The sequence below is a fragment of the Gambusia affinis genome, linkage group LG02 (assembly GCF_019740435.1).
Source record: "Gambusia affinis linkage group LG02, SWU_Gaff_1.0, whole genome shotgun sequence".
Classification (NCBI taxonomy): domain Eukaryota; kingdom Metazoa; phylum Chordata; class Actinopteri; order Cyprinodontiformes; family Poeciliidae; genus Gambusia; species Gambusia affinis.
In genome coordinates, this window is record NC_057869.1 from 7788695 (window position 1) to 7808933 (window position 20239).

At 40.1% G+C, this 20239-nt stretch overlaps 1 protein-coding gene across 7 annotated transcripts in view; it reads left to right on the top strand.

Annotated features, from left to right (window-relative positions):
- chd9 (chromodomain helicase DNA binding protein 9) overlaps positions 1 to 18246 on the top strand; it is an 86977-nt gene extending 68731 nt beyond the window's left edge. For 4 of the 7 annotated variants that reach the window (XM_044102526.1, XM_044102541.1, XM_044102571.1 and 1 more), the window contains 18 exons: positions 460 to 659; positions 762 to 921; positions 4293 to 4382; positions 5517 to 5620; positions 5891 to 6008; positions 6096 to 6153; positions 7444 to 7492; positions 7660 to 7912; positions 8015 to 8220; positions 8852 to 9730; positions 10127 to 10296; positions 11101 to 11331; positions 12270 to 12447; positions 12754 to 12902; positions 13023 to 13244; positions 13360 to 13509; positions 13851 to 13955; positions 14746 to 18246. In XM_044102526.1, coding sequence (XP_043958461.1) covers positions 460 to 659; positions 762 to 921; positions 4293 to 4382; positions 5517 to 5620; positions 5891 to 6008; positions 6096 to 6153; positions 7444 to 7492; positions 7660 to 7912; positions 8015 to 8220; positions 8852 to 9730; positions 10127 to 10296; positions 11101 to 11331; positions 12270 to 12447; positions 12754 to 12902; positions 13023 to 13244; positions 13360 to 13509; positions 13851 to 13955; positions 14746 to 15747 — 4324 coding nt within the window. In that variant the 3' untranslated portion in view covers positions 15748 to 18246. The remainder of the gene's footprint in view (positions 1 to 459; positions 660 to 761; positions 922 to 4292; positions 4383 to 5516; positions 5621 to 5890; positions 6009 to 6095; positions 6154 to 7443; positions 7493 to 7659; positions 7913 to 8014; positions 8221 to 8851; positions 9731 to 10126; positions 10297 to 11100; positions 11332 to 12269; positions 12448 to 12753; positions 12903 to 13022; positions 13245 to 13359; positions 13510 to 13850; positions 13956 to 14745) is intronic. The other 3 variants (XM_044102535.1, XM_044102550.1, XM_044102560.1) reach the window with 3 other exon arrangements.
- Positions 18247 to 20239: the final 1993 nt, after the last annotated feature.

Here is a 20239-nt window from a genome sequence, read left to right on the forward strand (position 1 = left end):
AATAAGTGCAATGACAAAGATGTTTGGCGGCTCTAGTCCAGGTTTTCACCTGAATCAAACTTTATCAAACTCTTGAATGGACTTTGTTACAGAATATCCTCAAAGCTGACATTACCCTTTAGTGTGGGCCTACTTTTCTACCACGGTTTTACCTTTCACTTAATTTTCCATTAAAATGCTCAGATTAATCACTCTGTAAATGGAACAAAGTATTTTTTAATTTTAAGTCAGCAGTTCTTTTCTTTGACTGTAAGCCACATTCAGCAAAATTAACAGAAATAAACACTGTATTCCTCTGTCTGTAATAAGTATAGCAAGTTCCACTTCTATTATTTAGTTATTGCAATACATGATATTTTCTATTACAGTTTTTACCTGAATTGAAATTCCCATCAGAGCAGTTTGACTTAAGAAACATTTTCATTTTCTGAATGTTTTTCTGGCCTTTTATTTTTCCAGATGGGGTCGATGGAAAGACATCCTCAACCACGGTCGCTTTAAAAAGCAGCTGACTGAATGGGACGTGGAGTCCATCTGCAGAGCCCTTCTAGCTTACTGCCTAGTCCATTATCGAGGCGATGACAAAATAAAGAGCTTCATGTGGGACCTCATAGCGCCGACTGAAGACGGGCGTACCAAGGAGCTGCAGAATCACCTCGGTGAGTGTTTTCCGTTTAATTTTATTAACTGATCCTATCCTAAAACTAAACCCTTTACCCCTCATTGGAGCACAAAATGATTTCTCCTTTTTCTCCCTCTAGGCCTGTCTGCCCCGGTACCTAGAGGCAGAAAAGGCAAAAAGATGAAGACTCAAACTAGTTCTTTTGACATCCACAAAGCCGAGTGGCTTCGGAAACACAATCCTGAGCACATGCTGCAGGACGACGGCTACAAGAAACATCTGAAACATCATTGCAACAAGTAGGTGTTCCGCTGCGCTGCAAGCTTTTATAAATATTTCACACACAACTTTGTAGAAATTTTAATACTTTATCCGACGAAGTGAACTCTGACACATTTGATTCTTTGTAATAAGCATTGAGTGGATAAGCCTTTATCTTCATCAATAAGAATTTGATGTTTTGTAGCAAACGACTCATTTTGACCGTCTATAGAAAGTGTTTGTTCTTAATGTTTAAGCCTTTAAGCCATTATAGTAACTAGCAGGTGGTGATTATTCTCTCCTAACTGTGATTGTCTCCATTTATTTCTAATAAAATGGGGGCTAAGTGAATAAAAATACAATTTGCATGTGGCTCAGATTTTAACGGTGGCACTGCCAAGCACCAGTAATTAGGAACCACTCCAACTTCTGTTGGAGCTGACAGCTCACTGATTGATTAACAAACGTGGATAGCATCAAAAATAGCAGCCCTATTAGAATCTTATTAAACTTCAGACCAGCTAATGGCCATCATAGATCTTTCTTATTTTAAGCCAGAAGTGAGAAGTTGGCTATTATTGAAATGTTTGTTTGAGATATGAAAGCTAAATAAAGTGTTGCTTCTCTTTGGGATGGATTCATTCACTCAGTGAGCTTTGGGTGCAGAGTTCTGCAGCTTCCATAGAAAGTTCTCCATTGTGTCTTTGTCCAGTAGTGCTGAATCTCGTGATTGTGTGATGTGTGACATGCCGGGCAGTTGGGGACACACGCTCTGCAGAGTTTGCTGACTTGTGCATTCTCAGCCGGAGGACCTGGAATGTGACTGGTGGTTTGGGGGTGAAGGGTTCGCTGGTATCCTCATGAGGGCTGCAGGTTTACAGAAGCACATGACTCCTGTGTAGCAAAAAATATCTATAATACATTTCTTTCTGAGAATTTAAAAATAAATTGGCATCAAGATCATAGCTGGAATCACAAACCAGATATTTTACTGCACTTTTTTAAAATCAGATTCCTATATTTACCAAAAAAGGCAGAAAACGCTTTCAATTTTTTTATGTTGGACGCTAAAACAACATCTGAGCATGAAGGATTTCATACATGGCTCTTTTGTCAGACGTACTTGTCTTATTTGTTTTGGAAAGGCTGCTTACAGCTGTGTAGAGTTCCTCTGTAGCCTCTCAGGATGAACTGTGTCTCCCAGACGCCACCCACTAACAAAGGCTTGAGAGAGACTTGATGAAGGGCTACACTGACAGGCAGAGGAAGCGGCAGCTGGTCCTGGGCGGCTCCAGTCAACACCGAAAGGGGGAGGGAGCCATTCAGTTCAGCTCTGAACTAACAGAGATAGCTCTCCATAGTGGATGCCAGTAACATTTGCAGAAAAACGCTGTTGGACCTTGGACATTGGCAAACTTGAGTGTATTTTATTGGAATTGTATGTGACAGACAAGCACTTGATTGAAGTAGAAAGAAAATTACTTATGGGAATGATATTTTGTTTTACAAATAAAAGCCTTAAAAAGTTGTACTCATACCCCATTACAGATTACACATTCAATTGCTGTTAGAAGTCACCTAGGTAGGAAAAGGAGTAATTTTATTTCAGTATAAATAGATCTGCTCTTTGAAGGACTCAGAAGTTTGTAATGCCTAGTTTCCACTAAGCGATACAGAATGTTTTGGTGAGGTTTGCTGTTTTGTTTCATGTTTTCTATCACTAGCGGGACTTTACCTCTTTACCTGGGTAGGCGGTAAAGTCCTAAATGTGGAAAAAAAAGTTCAAGACCGTCAAAAGCAGACTTGGGTTATAAAACGGTATCCAAGCTTTGTGCATTTCATAGTTGTGGCGTTAACTCCGTCACCTGAAAATGAGACAGAGTGGGTAATCGAAGTCTAAATGAGAAAATCAGCTAAGAGGCCCATAGTTACTCTGGAGGAGCTGCATATATCCACAGCTTAGATGGGAGAATCAGTCAACAGGAAAAGTGTTTGTGGTACTTCCCTACAAAAAATTTATGGGTATGGTTATTGTAAATAAAAACAGCTTAAAGATCATCTCTGCCAAGTTTGAGACATAGTAAAATGTGCAAGAATGGGCTCTTGCCCAATAACACCAAAATAAAAAGATTTTCTGAGTTACATGTAAAATGCTGCGTGTGAAAGTGAATTAACACTTAACACTCTACACACCATTCCCATGGTGAAGCATGGTGGTGGCATCATCATGCTGTGGGGTTTCTTTTCGATATGATGGACAGGGAAGCTGTTATGAGTCGACGGTAGGGTGAATGGAGCTGATTAAAAGGTAATACTGGGACGAAACCTAAAGAAGCAGCAAGAAAATTTAAGACAGAGGTCACACATGAGAAGCAAAACCAATTAAGAAATGTGACAAGATTTGAAAAATGGTTCAGCTTGATCTGTTTTTATTTGCAAAATTACTTTAATCTGACTGAGATATTTTTCAAAATTTTAGTCTCGAATTTTTACAGATGTTTGCACTATATCTGTTTGCACTATTCCTGCAACTCCGACTTCATGTCGGAGTTGCAGGAATAGCTAGTGGTCCAGTGTTCTTCTCTAAAGCAGACCACTGCCTACGCCTTTCCTCTCTTCGCTTGTTCTCACTAACTCAGCTCTGTGATTACCTCTCTTGTTGACTTAGAGGTTTACCAGAGGGTTGACATCAACTCTGCTATGCCACCTCGACCAAACAAGGAGGAGTCTAGTTTTTCTTCATGGCTTTACTGTGTGGCAAAACATCAAGGTGGACTTTAAAATAATTTTTAAGTGGTCATATTTGTTTCTGCATTTGGAAAAAATCCCTCTCATATCATGCTAGTTTTATAATGTAGATTGGCACTCCACAGTTCCCACCACTTCAGCGCGTCTCCACTCCAAGCTGACGTCTGTGATGTGCAATCATGCATTATAGAGCTAATGTCTCCCCTGTGAGTCACGCTGTCTCTGGCTTGTCAGCCTTAACTTCCCAGCCTTCCACTCCACAAGACAGCTGCAGAGAGATGCTGCTGTTTTACGATGTTGTCTCATCTGTTTCACCAAGTCAATTGGTCACCGTTTTCTTATTCAATGTTGCTTAGACTTTTAAATTTTACCTGATCAGATAGGGGAGTAATGTATGGCAGTTTAATAAAAAAACAGGGAGAAATTCAGATGTATTTTTGATTTGAATGTGTGAGTACAGCAGTAAAATTGTTGGACTGTGACTGTACAGTACAAGCTTTGGATTACAGCTCGATTGTCACACATTTAGCTAATTTGCATTGTATTTAGCAGGTGTCTGTGTGTGTGTGTGTGTGTGTGTGTGGGTGTTTTGGATCTGCTTTCTCAGCGTTTTGTGGGTGGACGGGGCTTTGTTGTGACCAACCGGGTTTTCTCTCCGCAGGGTGCTGCTCCGGGTCAGAATGCTCTACTACCTGAAACAAGAGGTGATAGGAAGTCAAGCCCAGAAGGTGCTAGACGGCGGGGACTCCAGGTGAGCTCATCTTCAGTATATTCAGATGTCCTGCTCAGATGCCTCCACTCAAATAAATTATCTCTCACTGAACTTTGTGTGGGACTTTTAAAACTAATTTATATATAAAAGAAACAGAAACTGTCCTAAATCACAGCGTTGCGAGTTAACTTTAGACACCAAGCTGAAGTTTGAGGTCAGATGGACAGTTTAGATTTCATACATTTACAAAGATGACAGTAAAGCTGCTTAAAGCCAACAGTTTTAATTTTAAGCAGCCTTAATGTCGAAATAGTTTTTTCTGTCTGGGTTGGACATGTGTGCATTTGCATCTAATATCAACTGGTTGAAGGTAGAAACACGTTCATAATATTCTTTGTAGTGGATGCACAGCACCCCCTGCTGGTGAAATTAGTTTGGATGTGCTCAACCTTACTATGTCTTTTTGAAACCATAGTTGACTGTAAAAAGTAGGAGTCGGTGCTTGTATTGAGGTGAGAGATTAATAATAAATTTGTCTGCAATGGGTTAGTCTTTTTATCAGCAGCAAATTGATAAGAACATGATGAGAACAACTTTTAAGTTCTGAACAAAAAACAGTACTTAAGAAAAATCAGCATTTCAACAGAATTGTATATAAAAAGTTAAACCACCAATACTAAGGAGAAAACCATTCATTACATAAAAATTTTAAACAATTATTTTTGTTAATTGATATCAGAAAATTAGACAATTAAATATGACTTGACATTTGTTCTCAGACAAAAAGGGACAACTTCCATATAAAGGGTGACAGAGAATGTTGTGTTCAAGTATATTAATGGAAAGTTGTGTGGAAGATAAAAGCTTGCATAAGCAGTGATTTCCATAGGAAGGATTTTCTTTAGGTGAATGTAAATATTGCATTTTGTTTAGTAATCAAAGTAGCAGCTCTTGGAAGAAGCGTGGCGAGACACAGAATCCAATCTGCTTAAGGTCCAGTGTGAAGTTTTATAGTCACTAGTGATCTGCTAGTGTCGGTCTGTTGTTCCCCCCCACTGGTTATTTTGTGTGTAATAGTTTAAAAGATAGTCAAATTTATTAAAATGCACTAGTTTGTGTTTGTTTCTCTATGTGGCTAGTTTTCCAACATCTTCCTCTCTTTATATCACACAGTGAGGTAAAGATCTGGGTTCCGGATCCGGACCACTCAGAGCTGCCAGCCCTTTGGTGGGATGCAGTCGCTGATAAATGTCTGCTGCTGGGTGTCTTTAAGCATGGTGAGAAACTGAATAGAATTCAACAAGGAATACTATTTGTTAAAATTAAAATCCTCTAACCTATTTCTCAAAATTTTGCAAGAATTACCGTTTTAGGACACTAACTCATCTACATAAGTCAAATAAATTTGCTTTATAACCAAAACTTGATTTCGTTGATAGCAGTGGGAAATTAGACAGATTGTGTGTTTTTCCTGATTGCTATCCACATGTTTCCAGCACTATCTTTTGCTAAATTTGGTGTGTGTTTGTCTTTCTGCACGCTTCCAGGGTATGAGAAGTACAACACTATTCGCGCAGACCCAACTCTGTGTTTCTTAGACCGTGTCGGGCGACCGGATGAGAAGGCCATCGCTGCAGAGCAGAGAGGCAATGACTTTATGGATGGGTGAGTAGACACACCGCACCAACATGTGCTCTGCTTGTACCCTGTTTATTAAAACTTCCATAATCTGCAACAATAATCTCAATGCAGGGATGTGGATGATCCAGAGTACAAGCCTGCACCAGCTCTTCTGAAAGACGACATGGAGGTAAGTCTACAAAATCTACAAATTAAAAGGCCATGTCAACTGTAACATTTCTACTAATTGGAAAGATTAAGAAAACTTTATATCCTACTTTTTCACAATTTTATGATTATTTGTCATCCCTGCATTCTCACTAAAATGTGAGTTTTTAGCATTTTATTTAAGTTATGGTATCAGAACCCCATTATATTTGACTTGAAAGTAATAGTTGTCATTATGACTACAGCTATTCACGCTGTGGTGTGTAATTTCTAATTTGAAAGTGGGAATTATGTCAAGAAACTTCCATAAAGATTTAAAAAAAATAGCTTTCCCTGTATTTCTAAGATGCACACAGAATATTTTTGATGAAAACAGCATTCAGAAATATTTTCTGACATTGAGAACATATTCAATGTCATTGTCATGTATCTCATGACAAGGCAAGGAGGATTTAAGAAGAAGTTGAGGTTGGATTCTGTTTAGAAATTACCACCACTTTTAAGATTAAACCCACAAGCAAGTGTGTCCTACACAGCCACCTTTTGGCTTCAGTGCACAGCCTAGTTTATTCACTCTAAGCAGCTAATATCTTTTAATATTTTCAACACTTTTCAACTATTGACGTATTTTCTCTGTTAAAGCATGGCAACTGATTAGGTTTTCAGGTAAAGTGAGGATATTAAAATGCAACTTGTAAACAACATGATGGGCTTGGACCAGTATGAAATACTCTCAGTAAGATAACATTGGGTAAATGCAATTTTTCAAAAATATTTTAATAAAGTGTGAAATTGTCTTTTTTATAGCATGTATTTATGATCTTTTTAGACTGAAGCAGTTCTAAATTTAGCAGTAATTTTCCACTGAATATATGTTTGGCTGTTGAGTAACACTGGGAGTTTAACAAGCTGGTATCAGCTGGTTAATTAGCTCAGCTATCTGCTCTGGTAGAGCCAGCAGTTGAATCCCTTGTAGACATCCTGTTTGTTGATTGCCAGCTGTTTTAAATATTTTAAGCACTTGTTTGTGTTGTAAGCCAGTGAAACTTTACAACATTCATTAATGCATCAACTCATGTTTTAGAGAAAAAAAATCTTGATCCATGTTGGGGCCACTTGCTTTGAAGCCTAAATGTGGATAATCAAATCTCTTCATTTTCTGTTGGTTTATTTTATTTTTTTACTGTTTTTATTCAAAGTTAGCAGTTCCTGATGAGTGCAACTGTTGTTGTATTACCACCTGAGATGTGTGGTAAAAATGTTTGCTTCTTTTAAAGTCAGTTGTGTCTAAAATTAGTTTGTCGTCCCGCAGGATGACGCCTCTTCCCCTGGAGATTTGGTTGTCTCTGATAATGCTGGAGGTGGGTATTAAATCTTTTCAATCCTAAGTGGAATTATCACAATTTATTAAAAGCAAAGCTTTCCTACGCAGGACAAATCTCAAAGTTTGAAAGAGCAAAACAACCTACTTCTATTTTAATGGCTAAAAATAGGATTCTGTCTCTATAATTTTTGTTGCTACAACCAGACGCACCTCCAGTGACGGAAGGCCAGACATCCTACTGGCCCTCCCCCTCAGTGTTGACAGCCAGACTGAGGCGACTGATCACGGCGTCTCAGCGCTACACCAAGAGCCGGCAGATCCTGCACATCCACCAGACTCAGTCCCAGTCTCAACCCCAGCAGGCCATGATGCTCTCTGCCCCCATCTGCCCGCTGCCCCCCGCACTCAAAGACACACTCAACCCCAAGATGGCTGCAAAGATTGAACGCCAACAGAGGTCAGGAAGCAAATAAAATGCACGAAAACGGAAATATTTACAAAAACAGAAATCCAAGACTCATGTTACGCATGAGGACTTATCTAAATGCTCTTCTTGCAGGTGGACAAGGAGAGAAGAGGCCGATTTTTATCGGGTTGTGTCCACTTTTGGTGTCGTTTTTGACCCGAACCTCGGGCGATTTGACTGGACCAAGTTCAGGGCCATGGCCCGGCTGCATAAGAAAACAGATGAGAGCCTGCAGAAATACCTCTGCGCCTTCACTGCTATGTGTAGACGAGTGTGTCGCCTGCCACCCAAAGATGGAGGTCAGAATCTTATTTATATAAAACATGTATGACTTGTTTTGATTTAGCCTTCTGATGACTGTGAAGGATCAAGTTAAGTAATGAAAACTGGGAATTATCTGAATCTATATTGACAAGGTATTTATGTTTCTGATGTTGCTTTAAATTTTATACAAGTTAATTTTTTCTATTGTTACTTTTCTTTGAAAACTATTCTACTTTCTAGCATAAACATCTTCATAATAAGTAATAAATTCATAATGTCAAGCTTTAAATTCTTATGAAGATAATTAAGAAACACAACACTTTAAATAAGGGAAATATTCTAACTGAAACCTCTTAGTGAGAAAAAGTATCTTGTCAGAAAAGAAACAACGCATTAATACTCTTAATTCTATTTAAATTTACTTAAATTTCAGTTTTTGCAGTGTACTTAGTTTATTATTTTTACAAACTTGAAGAAGACCAGCAGAGATATATGCCACGCTCCTCATCTGTATGAGATTGTTTAGGAGGGAAGTTCGGAGGTAGCCTGGTGATGAGGTTAATTATTAGCTGGAAGACAAACAGTGTGACGCTTAAGCTGTAGCCACAAACAAGCTTTTGGGTGGTACCTTTAGAGCAAAACCGACATTTCCTTCTTTTGTTCCAGATTCTGCAGTGGATCCATCCCTGACCATCCAGCCAATCACAGAAGAGCGAGCCTCTCGTACCCTGTACAGAGTAGAGCTGCTTCGCCAGGTCAGGGAACAAGTCCTCAGACATCCACTGCTGTTTGAACGTCTGTCCCTGTGCCAGATGAGCTCTGACTTACCCGTGTGGTGGGAGGCCGGAACTCACGACCGCGACCTGCTGATCGGCGCCGCAAAGCACGGCGTCAGTCGGACGGATTACCACATTCTTAGAGACCCCGATCTGTGCTTCATGGCAGCCCAACGCAACTACAGCCAGGTGAAAGCCGCACAGCAGCAGCAGCAACGCACAACAACCCCGCTCCTGCTCCCTCAGTACCAGGCTGCCGGACCGTTACCGACGGGCTCCCCACTGCCCCCGCCCACCCAGAGAGACCCGGACCCCTGTGGGATTGTGCCTAAAGTGGAAGCAGCTTCAGAAGAAGAGGAGATTAAAGAAAGACAGGGGGAGAGCTGGAGCCCCCAGCAGCCTCCAGCGACTCCGACAGGTCTGGAGGAGAAGCCCGTTTCCGTGGTGAAGGACAGCGAGAGGCAGATGGTGGCGGCGCGCACCAAGCCGCTCACACCCAACTCCACAGAAAGGAAACCCAAGAAGGCGAGCAAAAGGGGCCGCAGGGAGGCCCGGCGAGGCTCTGAGTCAGACTCGGACGGTTCGTCCTCAAGCTCTTCGTCACGATCTTCTTCATCCTCATCCTCATCTTCTTCCTCCTCCTCACATTCCGGGTCCAGCTCTTCGTCCTCCTCCTCGTCTTGCTCCTCTGGCTCTTCGTCGTCATCGTCGTCCTCATCCTCCTCTTCTGATGACAGTGAAAGTGAGGGAGAGGAAGCAAAGAAGAAAGGTGAGTTACACCGATTTTAAGAAAATAATTCTTCCTAGTTATCAAGTCAGGATTTTTTTATATTAGTTTTTTTACTTCCATTAGGGTTTCTACTCCTAAAAATGGTCAAGCACGGTTTTTTGGGAATCATTTAAGGTTTTTTTGGTGTCAAAACCCTCCGGATTGTTCAGTCAAATTTGACAGGCACTTTAACTCCAGTAAAGCCCGTTACCTACTCAAGCGTGTTTTGTCGGCTCTGAACTGACCAGATGGAAACCCTAAATTCTAAGAATAATTTTGTGCAAGAATTTTAATGGATATGTTTTGTATAGCCCATAAACATTTCCTAACTTGTTCAGCTTTACAAAGTTTTAAAGTTTGAGTTGGATTTTTATTGTTTTGGTTTTTTTTTCACAGTGCCTGTAACAACAAGTGTTAAGGGTTTTGATGAGGACAGCGTGGCCTCCCTCAGCACCACACAGGACGAAATGCAAGACTCACATGTGTCTGAGAATGGAGTCACGAACAACTCCGCCCATCCTTTCCAGGGTGGAGGCTACATGTTGGCTGCGTCGTACTGGCCCAAGGTAAATAACTCCTGTTTTCTTTCCCGTCTACAGTTATCTACAGATTAAGGTTTGCATTTGAGATAATACTTAAAACTCTGGTCACTTGCAGAGCTATTCAAGCATGGATGCTGGGGCTGGGCGAAAAATTGATTTAATCGATTAATCAATATTTTTGGTTTTTGAATTAAAATAAGAAATGTAGAGCATCTTATGAAGTTTTACAGATAATAATTAATAGAAATACTTTATCTTTTAACATCAGCATGAAATTATTATCAGTAGCAGGACTTTGAAATGATCATTCAAACAATTGTCTATTTTGAAGAAAGGTCTACATGAGCTGAGCTGCTCACATCAGATCCTGATAACTAAGCATTTTCCTCCATTAAAAACTTTTTTCTTGTAATTTTAAGATGTTTTTTTCAAGTCAAATTATCAAAATATTATTATTACATCCTTGTAATTAAACAAAAATTTACCTTGTATAGAAGTAATGATTGAAATAAGATGCTTTTTGAAAATATTTTCTTTCATTTGTAATTACTATTTCGAAAAGAAAGTAAGTAAGAAGAAAAATTGATTCAAATTTGAGATTTTATTTTTAAGCCACATTGCCCACGTTGAATGAATACTAATTGTTGAGTGAATAGCTTATCAGATATTAGAGTTTCTAACTTTACTAAATGCTATCTCCCATTGCAGTTATTTTATTTTGATACTAAGCTCTCATATTGCCCAACATAACTGCTTGGGTTGAGGTGCCAAGGGCTGAGTTTAAAAAAAAAAAAAAAAATCATAAATTTTTCATTTTGATTTGACTAGGACCGTGTGATAATCAACCGTCTGGACAGCATCTGCCAGGCCGTGCTCAAGGGCAAGTGGCCTGGCCATCGTCGGGTCTACGAGCCCGGCAGCACGGTCGCCTCCTTCTACACCACTAAACTGCTGGACAACGCCAACAGCCTGTGCGAGGACCCCTCTGCCTCTCCACAGGGGTCAAAGGTGACCAAGCATGTTGCAGAAAACAAGGAGTTCTCAGTAAAGCTCAATGATGTATGTTTGATTTCTCAATTCCTCGCTCCGTCCCCCTCCCTCCGCTTCAGCCCTAACTGTAGGACCCCTGCCTCTTCTCTGCCATGACCGCTCTTAGCTGCCGCGTTCAGCATGTCTCTTCGCTCTTCGTCGGCCTGCTTTCCTTTGAGGATGATTAGCGGTTTGCACTGCCTGGAAGCAGGAGAGATTAATTTAATAACAGCCTTCCCCTCTTTTCCCACACACTCTATTTGAATTGGGCTCTCAGGCTGTGATTACACGAACACAAATCATTCAGTCATGAGCGTATGATAAGCTTCTGTTTGAAGCGTCTCTGGTCTGAAGGGGTCTTGCCTGTAATCTAACTGGAATGGGAACTTCTGCCGTTGGTGGTTTTGTCTAACATGCTTGTTGGCAACATGGCTATAACCTAAGGAGGAATCATATTTGCTTGTACTCCTTTTTTTGATGCCGCTTTTTGATAAAGACACCAAAAAAAAACATCTTTTTTTATTCATTTCATAGCTACTTTTTACCTTTAAATTGGGACATTATATGCTGACAACAGATATCTCTATGGCATGGCTTCTTAGCACAGTCCAGACTACAAATGGACTTCACCCACTGCCCTGCTCAGCACTACCCACTGTGTGTTCATGTGTCCCAGCACTACTAACAAACAACAACCTGAACAGTGTTTTCTGTAATTGTTTGGTAAATGTATCTTTAAATTTTGATAGATTAGATTTGAAACCTTTAAAAGTTAAGGCAAGAGGAATAAACTGGGATATAATTTGTTTTTTGTTGAATAAATCAAATAACAGTATAAATAAGAACATCCTGTGATCTCTGATGAATTAAAGGTCACAGATGAACCTTCTAGGTATTTAATTTTAATATTTATTTCACAAGTTTGCCTTTCCTCGAGTTGTCTCTCATGATCCTGTCTGTGTGTGTAGCAGGAAGGAGGTCTGAAGCTGACCTTCCAGAAGCAGGGGTTGCCTATAAAGAGACCCCTAGAGTCTGAGGAGGGCCCCCAGGCCCAGCAACAGTATCTGGCCCGGCTTCATGAGCTGCAGAGCGCTTCGGACACAGGCCTGGCAGACATAACCAAGCCTCAAAGCTCTTTCCAGACTGGTACGATGGTTTTTGTTTGGAGCATAAGCTGGATATGTTCAGTGTTTCTTCCTCTGCCACTAGATGGCAGCATGTATAAAAGCTTTTTAGGACCAAAATCATGTTTTTGCTGTGCACTTCTTCCTGTTAACAAATTGTTGTATTTAATTATATTAATAGAAAGTTTGGTGGAAGGATGAAACACCAAACTTAAATTGCAGTTTTGTAATTTGTAATAAAACTGAGGCAAAATTTTTTAAGTATCTGAAAATGCCAATTTACTTTCTTTCAATATACACGATGACAAACATGGTGCCTTTCCTTCAGTTACTCCAGGTGTTAGTGGTCAGATAAGGTTGAACGGAGTAATGGACGGCCAGCCAGTGGTTAAGAAGCGACGGGGGAGAAGGAAGAATGTAGAAGGAATGGAGCTGCTCTTCATGAACAAGAATAAATTATCTGCTACTCCTGACCCGGTAAAATTTCTTAATCTCTCTTGTTAATATTCTGCAAATTGAACTAAAAAACTTCTGCAAAGCACACTGTATGAGGTAAACTTTAAATAAAATCAGCAACATGTTCATATGTCTGTGAAGGTGGCTCCAGGATGGGGTGGAATTGGCCAGGTGGGCATCACAGGAGCTGCTGCACAAATGAACTCCAGTCAGATCCCTGCAGACACAGACACCAGAATCCCCGTCATCAACCTGAAGGACGGCACCCGACTGGCAGGCGATGACGCTCCCATGAGGAAAGACCTAGACCAGTGGCTTAGGGAACACCCAGGCTTTGTCGCAGATACAGGAGCTTTTATCCCAGTTAGTACTGATTATTTTTATTATTATTTTCATCCCGTTCTGAGGCACTGATTCATGTTGGAATGTACAGTCCACTAAAATATTCTCAACAAGTGTGTTGTTGTTTTGTTGCTAGGGAGTCAATAAGATGCAGATGCAGTTCCACTTCCAAGATGGCCGACCCAAGCAGAAGCGGCACCGCTGCAGGAACCCTAACAAGATCGACGTCAACAGTCTAACGGGCGAGGAAAGAGTCCAGATTATAAACAGGAGAAATGCTCGCAAGGTGAGTTTGTGTCTGTTTTTTATTTTATTTTTTTATTTAAAGTGTTCCCAATTTTGTTTTTTACAAAGAAAACTTTAAAAGGTTAATATTTATATTATTGTCTTCTATTTAGCTTCATCCATTGCCCCATTAATTGTACAAACGGCTAACAAGCTCACTCCCACAGCATGATGCTACCATCACCATGCTTCACAGTGTAGTATTAGGGAGCTAAATGCATATCAATCACTTTGGACATTTCTTATAGGAAAAACTCTAAATATGAGTAGTTTTTCTGTGTGTAAATATCTGTTTTGGCTGTTGTGCACACTGGTTCACATGGTTTGTTTTCTCTTGTGTAGGTCGGTGGAGCTTTTGCTCCTCCTCTTAAGGATCTGTGCCGGTTCCTTCAGGAAAATCCAGAGTATGGGGTCCCACCTGAATGGGCTGATGTGGTTAAACAGTCGGTGAGTCATCGTAGTTTTCTCACAATTTGCAATAATAAGTCCTGCATTCATTAGTGTTTTCAATTGTTTTAGAAAAGCATTAATTAAAGCTGAAAAATGTATGTAGAAATTTAAACGTGGCCTGCCAAAGTGTGCCCATCGGTTGGAACCCAGCATTCTGATGCTAAAATTTAGCATCAATGCCAGAGTAAGCTAGAATGTATTTAATAGCATGTGGAGAGTCACTAGCATGTTAAGTAACATGGATTTACTCCATTCAGTATTTTAAAATTAATGTATAAACTAAAATTAGCTAAAATGCTAATGTTAGCCTGAATGCTGCCAATGGGATGTGAGGTATCACTAGCATGTTGTCTTACATTGACTTCCTCCATACAGTGTGCTACACATGCTTAATAAATAAAAAAAAATAGCTAAAAAGCTTAATTTAGGGAAAGGGTGCTATTACCTTTGTTGGCATTTCCAGTAACCATGGCAAAGTATGTAGCAAAAAAACACGTCAAATTCAAATCAAAACAAATTGTGCCTCACATGTTGAAATATATATTGTGAGGGGACACGCAGCAGTATGAGCTGCATTAACGGCGAAAGGACGCGCCAGTTGTCTTGAGGTGTAGAATAATAGGTGCTTTTCATACATTGGATAGGAGATCATTGAAATGCTTTCCAAATCATTGCCATTGCTATGGCAGGCCCCAATAAGCTACATTTACATCCACATTTATGGTTGTAAGAAACTGAGCCTGTTTAATTTTCCTTCTAAGCCTGTGTATCTGTTGTGTTTAACTAGGGTTATCTCCCTGAGAGCATGTTTGACCGGATCCTGACTGGACCCATCGTTCCCGAGGAGGTGAGCCGACGAGGACGCCGACCGAAGAATCCCCTGGCCAAGGCAGCGGTGGCTGCGGCGGCTGCGGCAGCACCCAGCTCTGCACCCTCCGCCCTGGGTTTAAATTCCCTGCTGGCTAACGGACTCCTCTCTGGCATGGACCTCAGCAGTCTGCAGGCCTTCCAGCAAAACCTCCAAAGTTTACAGTCCCTGCAGCTCACTGCAGGCCTCATGGGACTGCCACCAGATGCCAGCAACCTGGCTGCGAGCAATCTCGCCGCCATGTTTCCCATGATGCTTTCTGGAATGGCCGGATTGCCAAACCTGCTCGGCATGAGCAGCATGCTTGGAAAGCCTACTCAGGAAGCTGCGGGAGTTTCCGAAGAGAAGACGAAGGGAACCGACAGCAGCGGAACATGCGAGCCGTCTAATGCCCCCTCTAACACTTTGGAAACCAAAGGAGAAAGGACAGAGGACGTAAACACGACTCCTTCCTCCACTTCCAGTTCTGCTTCCTCTGCCACTGTCACACCAAGTGCTTCAGCTGCCTCTGCAGCCACCAGTCACCCACTCTCTCTTAACCCCTTGTTACTCTCCAGTATGCTTTACCCAGGGATGCTCCTCACTCCAGGCCTTAACCTTCCTGTGTCTGCCACACAGCTGCAGAGCTCAAACAGTGACCCTTCAACCCTTCCATCTGCTGCTGCTGCTCCTCTTCCGTCTGCTCCCACAGCCTCCCAGTCCTCCCTGACTGAAATGGAGCAGCCGTCAGGAAAGGAGGAAGAAGAGGAGGAAGAGGCGCCTGAGGAGGGTTTGGACGACGAGGAAGAGGATGACGAGGAATCTGCAGAACCGAGAGAAAACAGCGGCCCTGAAGGTTCAGCAAAAGCCGAGTCATCTTCGTCGGAGTCCGGGAGCTCTTCCTCATCCTCTGGTGATTCGGACTCCAGTGACGAGGACTGAACCTACGAACAGAAAATGAAAAATTTATTTATGTATTGCCTAGAAATGTAGACATTTATTCACATATATATGGATTTTCCAGCACTTATGTTGCGATTTCTTTACGTGTAAATACAAGAACTAACTACGTTGTGTAAAAAAGACTGTAAAAACCTTTAAAAAAAAAACTGACTTAAAGGAGCCAGAAAAAATGTCCATGTCTATTCACAAGGTACAGTCTTGTATTGAGACATTTTGCATGTCAGACTTTGGTAGACTTTCTGAACTCTGTGAACCTGTACCACCTGATTATGTACAATTGCAACAGAAGAAAAGGCATTATTGTAATTATGTCAGGATTAATTTTATTAAAAAACAAAAAAGATGAAACTACATCAACTTGCTCGTTGAGCAGTACTATTAATATATTTTGATTGTTTGGGGAGGAGGGGGGGGTTGACACTTTTCAAACACTTTGGTTTCACTTGTAAAATAGCCAGTACATTTGCAGGTTTGTTGACACTTTGGCTTTGCAGATGGATGTTGGATAATGTCAGCAATAACCTGGGCAGCTAATGAATGTCACTGAAGCTGTAGATTCTCTCATCTGCCATGTTTCCACCCCCAGTTCACTACTCATTCATCCTATCCCTTCCCTTCTTTTTTCTTATTCAGGATTACATATTGAGTGGGAAATGTAGAATGTTCACAATCAGAAATAATTTGATAGTAGAACATTTATTTGCCTACTCCCTAGGAATGACACATTCTAGTTTGTAGTCCCTCAAATATTCACTTGTGTAATTGTTAGTTGACATGATCAACTAATGACAGAAATTCAGTTTCTACTGTGTGCCAAAAACTGCCCTTTTACCCTCAGATGTCCTGAAAGTGTTGTGGATATTATTCCTTAGATCCCATTGTATTTGACTGCGTCTTTACCTCAGCTTTGCTAAAAGAGTTGACTTCACTGTGCAGATGTACATATGCATGTCTGTCAGTTTCTCCTGGACCGTGTGTGAATGTGTGTCAGAAGCCAAGTTTCCCCAGCTCCTCTGTGACTACGTGATGCTGTTTCTCCCTCCACGGCCCGGTAACTCCTGCTTCCAGAACTTTTCCAGTCTGAATGTTTTTGTGTTTATGGAGCTTCACTGGTTTTGACTTGTGAACACCGCATTACAAGTGTTCTTTTATCTTCAAACATGCCTCTTCAGGACTCTGAAGGAAGTTTAATGTGTTGCATGACAGCCTGTGGTGTTAAAAATACAAGTGCCACAAGCACAACACGGATCAATCCTGTTTAAGACTGTATTGATTGTTCATTATAGCTGAGTATTAAAGTTAGCGTTGGGTGGGTTTGCTTCAGGAAGGGCTTGATCATTTCAATTTGCGTTGCTGGGAGTCTGCAGCTTTGTCTCATTTTATCATTCACAAATCTGTTTTGCTGACAAACTGAGCTTCAGCTAGATGTAGAAGTGCCCTTATCCTGCACCTCATCCTCCCATAGAGCCACTCACTCACCATGCTTGTGTGTTTCCTTCAGCTTTCCCCTCGCACATTCATTTTAGAGCTGTAACCAGGTTACAAATAAACACTGGACTACACTCGAGCCGAAGTACCTTTTTGTAATCTCTGGCACAACAGTGCTTGCTCTAGGACTGCTGTTACACCGTTGACTGTTAGATATTTCCAAGGAGAAGGGCCCCCTGGATAAACTGTTGAATTCTTAAGTATCTGTAGCACCTCTCTTTCTCTCTCCAGTGGGCTTTATGATAATAATAATAAAAAAAAAATTGCGAGGTCTGAACACAAAGACTGAAGACACGTCTGTTTTCTAATGTTGCTTTAAAGTGGTTTTCTTGTATGCCTGCTCTATATAGACCTCATCATGGTTTGCTTTCAATGCAACTTGCATTTTTTAATGATTACTAACAGTATGGTATTTTTCTATGTCTGAGCAAAACATACCACTGTCATTTTGTATATCTACACCTCTGCTCTGTTTTAACTGGTAGTGCCCTTATGCAAACACCCAGCCACTGCTCCGTCTGCTGTAAGCCACTGATCGAATGATTATTTGTCGCCCCTCAGCGACGCCTCAGTGAATTGATTTGTGTGCTAGGGCTTGAAACAACAGAAGTGGGAACGTAAAAGGACTCAAATCGGAAATGTTTGAGTTCATAATGTGGCTTGACGCAAGTAAACAGAGACCAATATGCAAGGGGAGTGACAAAACACTACTGCTGTAAAAGGAGGACACAATGAGCAAACGTGGGTTTTGTATTTTTGGTTCAAGCTTGATAAGACCATAAAATGTCACCTTGGTCAGTTTGTCTTTATTTTTCTCATTGGAAAGTTGTAATTCTTGCAAGATGTGGTCTGTGTAGTCAAAATAATTATTGTAGTGCAGGAAAATGCGTCTTAAAGTAATTTGTAATTTATTGGATTACTTTCTATGAAGTTCTATAGAGGAAATTGAGGTTTAATTATTTTTATTAAACATATTCTTCTGACTATTCATCCCATGTGCTTGTGCTTTTTGCTTTGCCTGATGGGTTTTTATTGTGTTCAGTTCTTATAGGAACATATGGATTTCCAATTGTCTAAAATTATTCTCTTCTTCAAGTAAGTTTTTAAAAAAAGCCTAAATTACAGTCATTTGTAGTAATTCCAAGGCTTATTTTATATTTCTATTTTTTCTTTATTTTTATGCTAACATAATGAGCATATTTATTCATTCAAAATTAGTCATATAACTCGCCATTTATTTTTCTAATGCATTTCCACAATCATTAAGGATCATAGTGGTAACTTTGTGATGCTTATCCCCTCAATTTAAACAGTTTTCTTCACAGTTAATGAATAGCAGCAGAAATGATTTGTCTAATGACAGCTGTTCATTTAAATACTCCATTCCCTTAAGTAGCATTTATATTGAGATCCATGCAGTTTTACGTTGAGCCATGGCAGCCATTGTTATAGTTTCATATTTTTTGTAAAAAATTGTTTCTCCATGCCAAACAGTTTATCAGATGCTATTGTAGAGTAATATAAGATTAATTGACTGACTTTGATCTCTCTGAACATATAAAATAACTTTATAATCATCTCAACCTGTTTTAGTAACATTTGTATCTTTCATTGTAATGGCATAAACTCTTCAAAAAAGGCGAAAAAAAGTTACAAAGGAATGTAATTCTAAGTAAATGATGTATTAAGAAAGTAATAAGAAACTCCTTGTTAATTTCTTTAAGTCTTGGCCCTCTAGTTGAGGTTGTTTACCTGTCATTAAGTCAGAATTTCTGTCTCATTTCTCATACCCGTTTTATTAAAATGTAGAAAATCAGCGAAACGACGCAAGATGAAGCAAACAAAACTCACACAACACAGTTGTTTTCTTATTTCATTATTTTATTGCACCAAATGTCCCAGGAGTTGCTTTCTCTCCCTTCCACTCCGTAGAGTTTTCCTTTTAAAAGGGGGCAGGACATTCCTATAAGTACCCGGATGTGTTCTTGATTCACGTGCGCCTCCCTGATATTTCCCGCGCTTTCAGTGCATTTCCGCAGTCAGCTGACAGGAAGGCTTGTTGCGTACTAAAGTAATGCGGTAAGTCTTTAAGAAAACCTTAAATTGTTTGCTGCATGATTATATTTGTTTATTAACAAATGTAAGAACTTGTTGTAATAGTTGTATAACAGTGTATCATACTTAAGATGACATTTAGAGTGACCAGGCACAACTGAAGTGTGGCCGGTATTAACCAGTTAAAGGTCCAGGACTTTCAATAGGAAAAGAAAATAAAACCGCGTGCCTTCTTTTAGAAAGTTAAAAAAGAAAAACGTATGAGGTGACTCTTTCTTTTATAACACCGTCATCTGCGGGGCTGGGGGAACGGGAACCAGCCTCTCTTTTCTGTTGTTACATCAGCCGACAAGCTTCTGTGAATGGCAGGAAATTTGAATCAGCTTTACTAAAACTTAAGCCATATATCAGAGATATAGATTAACAGTTGGGATTTAAAGATAGGCCTGCAGCTACGAAGCATAAGTCTTTGCGTACACACGTTGAAGGAAGATGAAAATTAGAAGAAACAATGCAATATATCGTGATTTATGTTTTGCAGCTAAAACTAATGCCTTTAATCGGTTGCTGCACCAATAGGACGCTAGGGGGTGCTATAGCACCCCGAGGAAAATTGAGTATTTTCTCTCTTTTTTTCAATTTGATTTAATATTTTATGAATTCTGAATATGTTTACATTTGACCTAAAAGCAATATAGTCAATCATTATCTAATTTCACATCTTTTGAACAGGTGGTTGGTTGAGCTAGTGAGGAAAAGAATATTTTTCTTTTTTCATTTCCAAAATTTTAGAAAGTTATAAAATAACACAATGTATTACACAGTTTGGTTCCTGCCAATTACATATAGTGAAATGTACGTATAAATAAAAATTTTTGGTAGTAGACGAATCATTTCACTTTTCATTGAAAATACACTGAACCTTTTT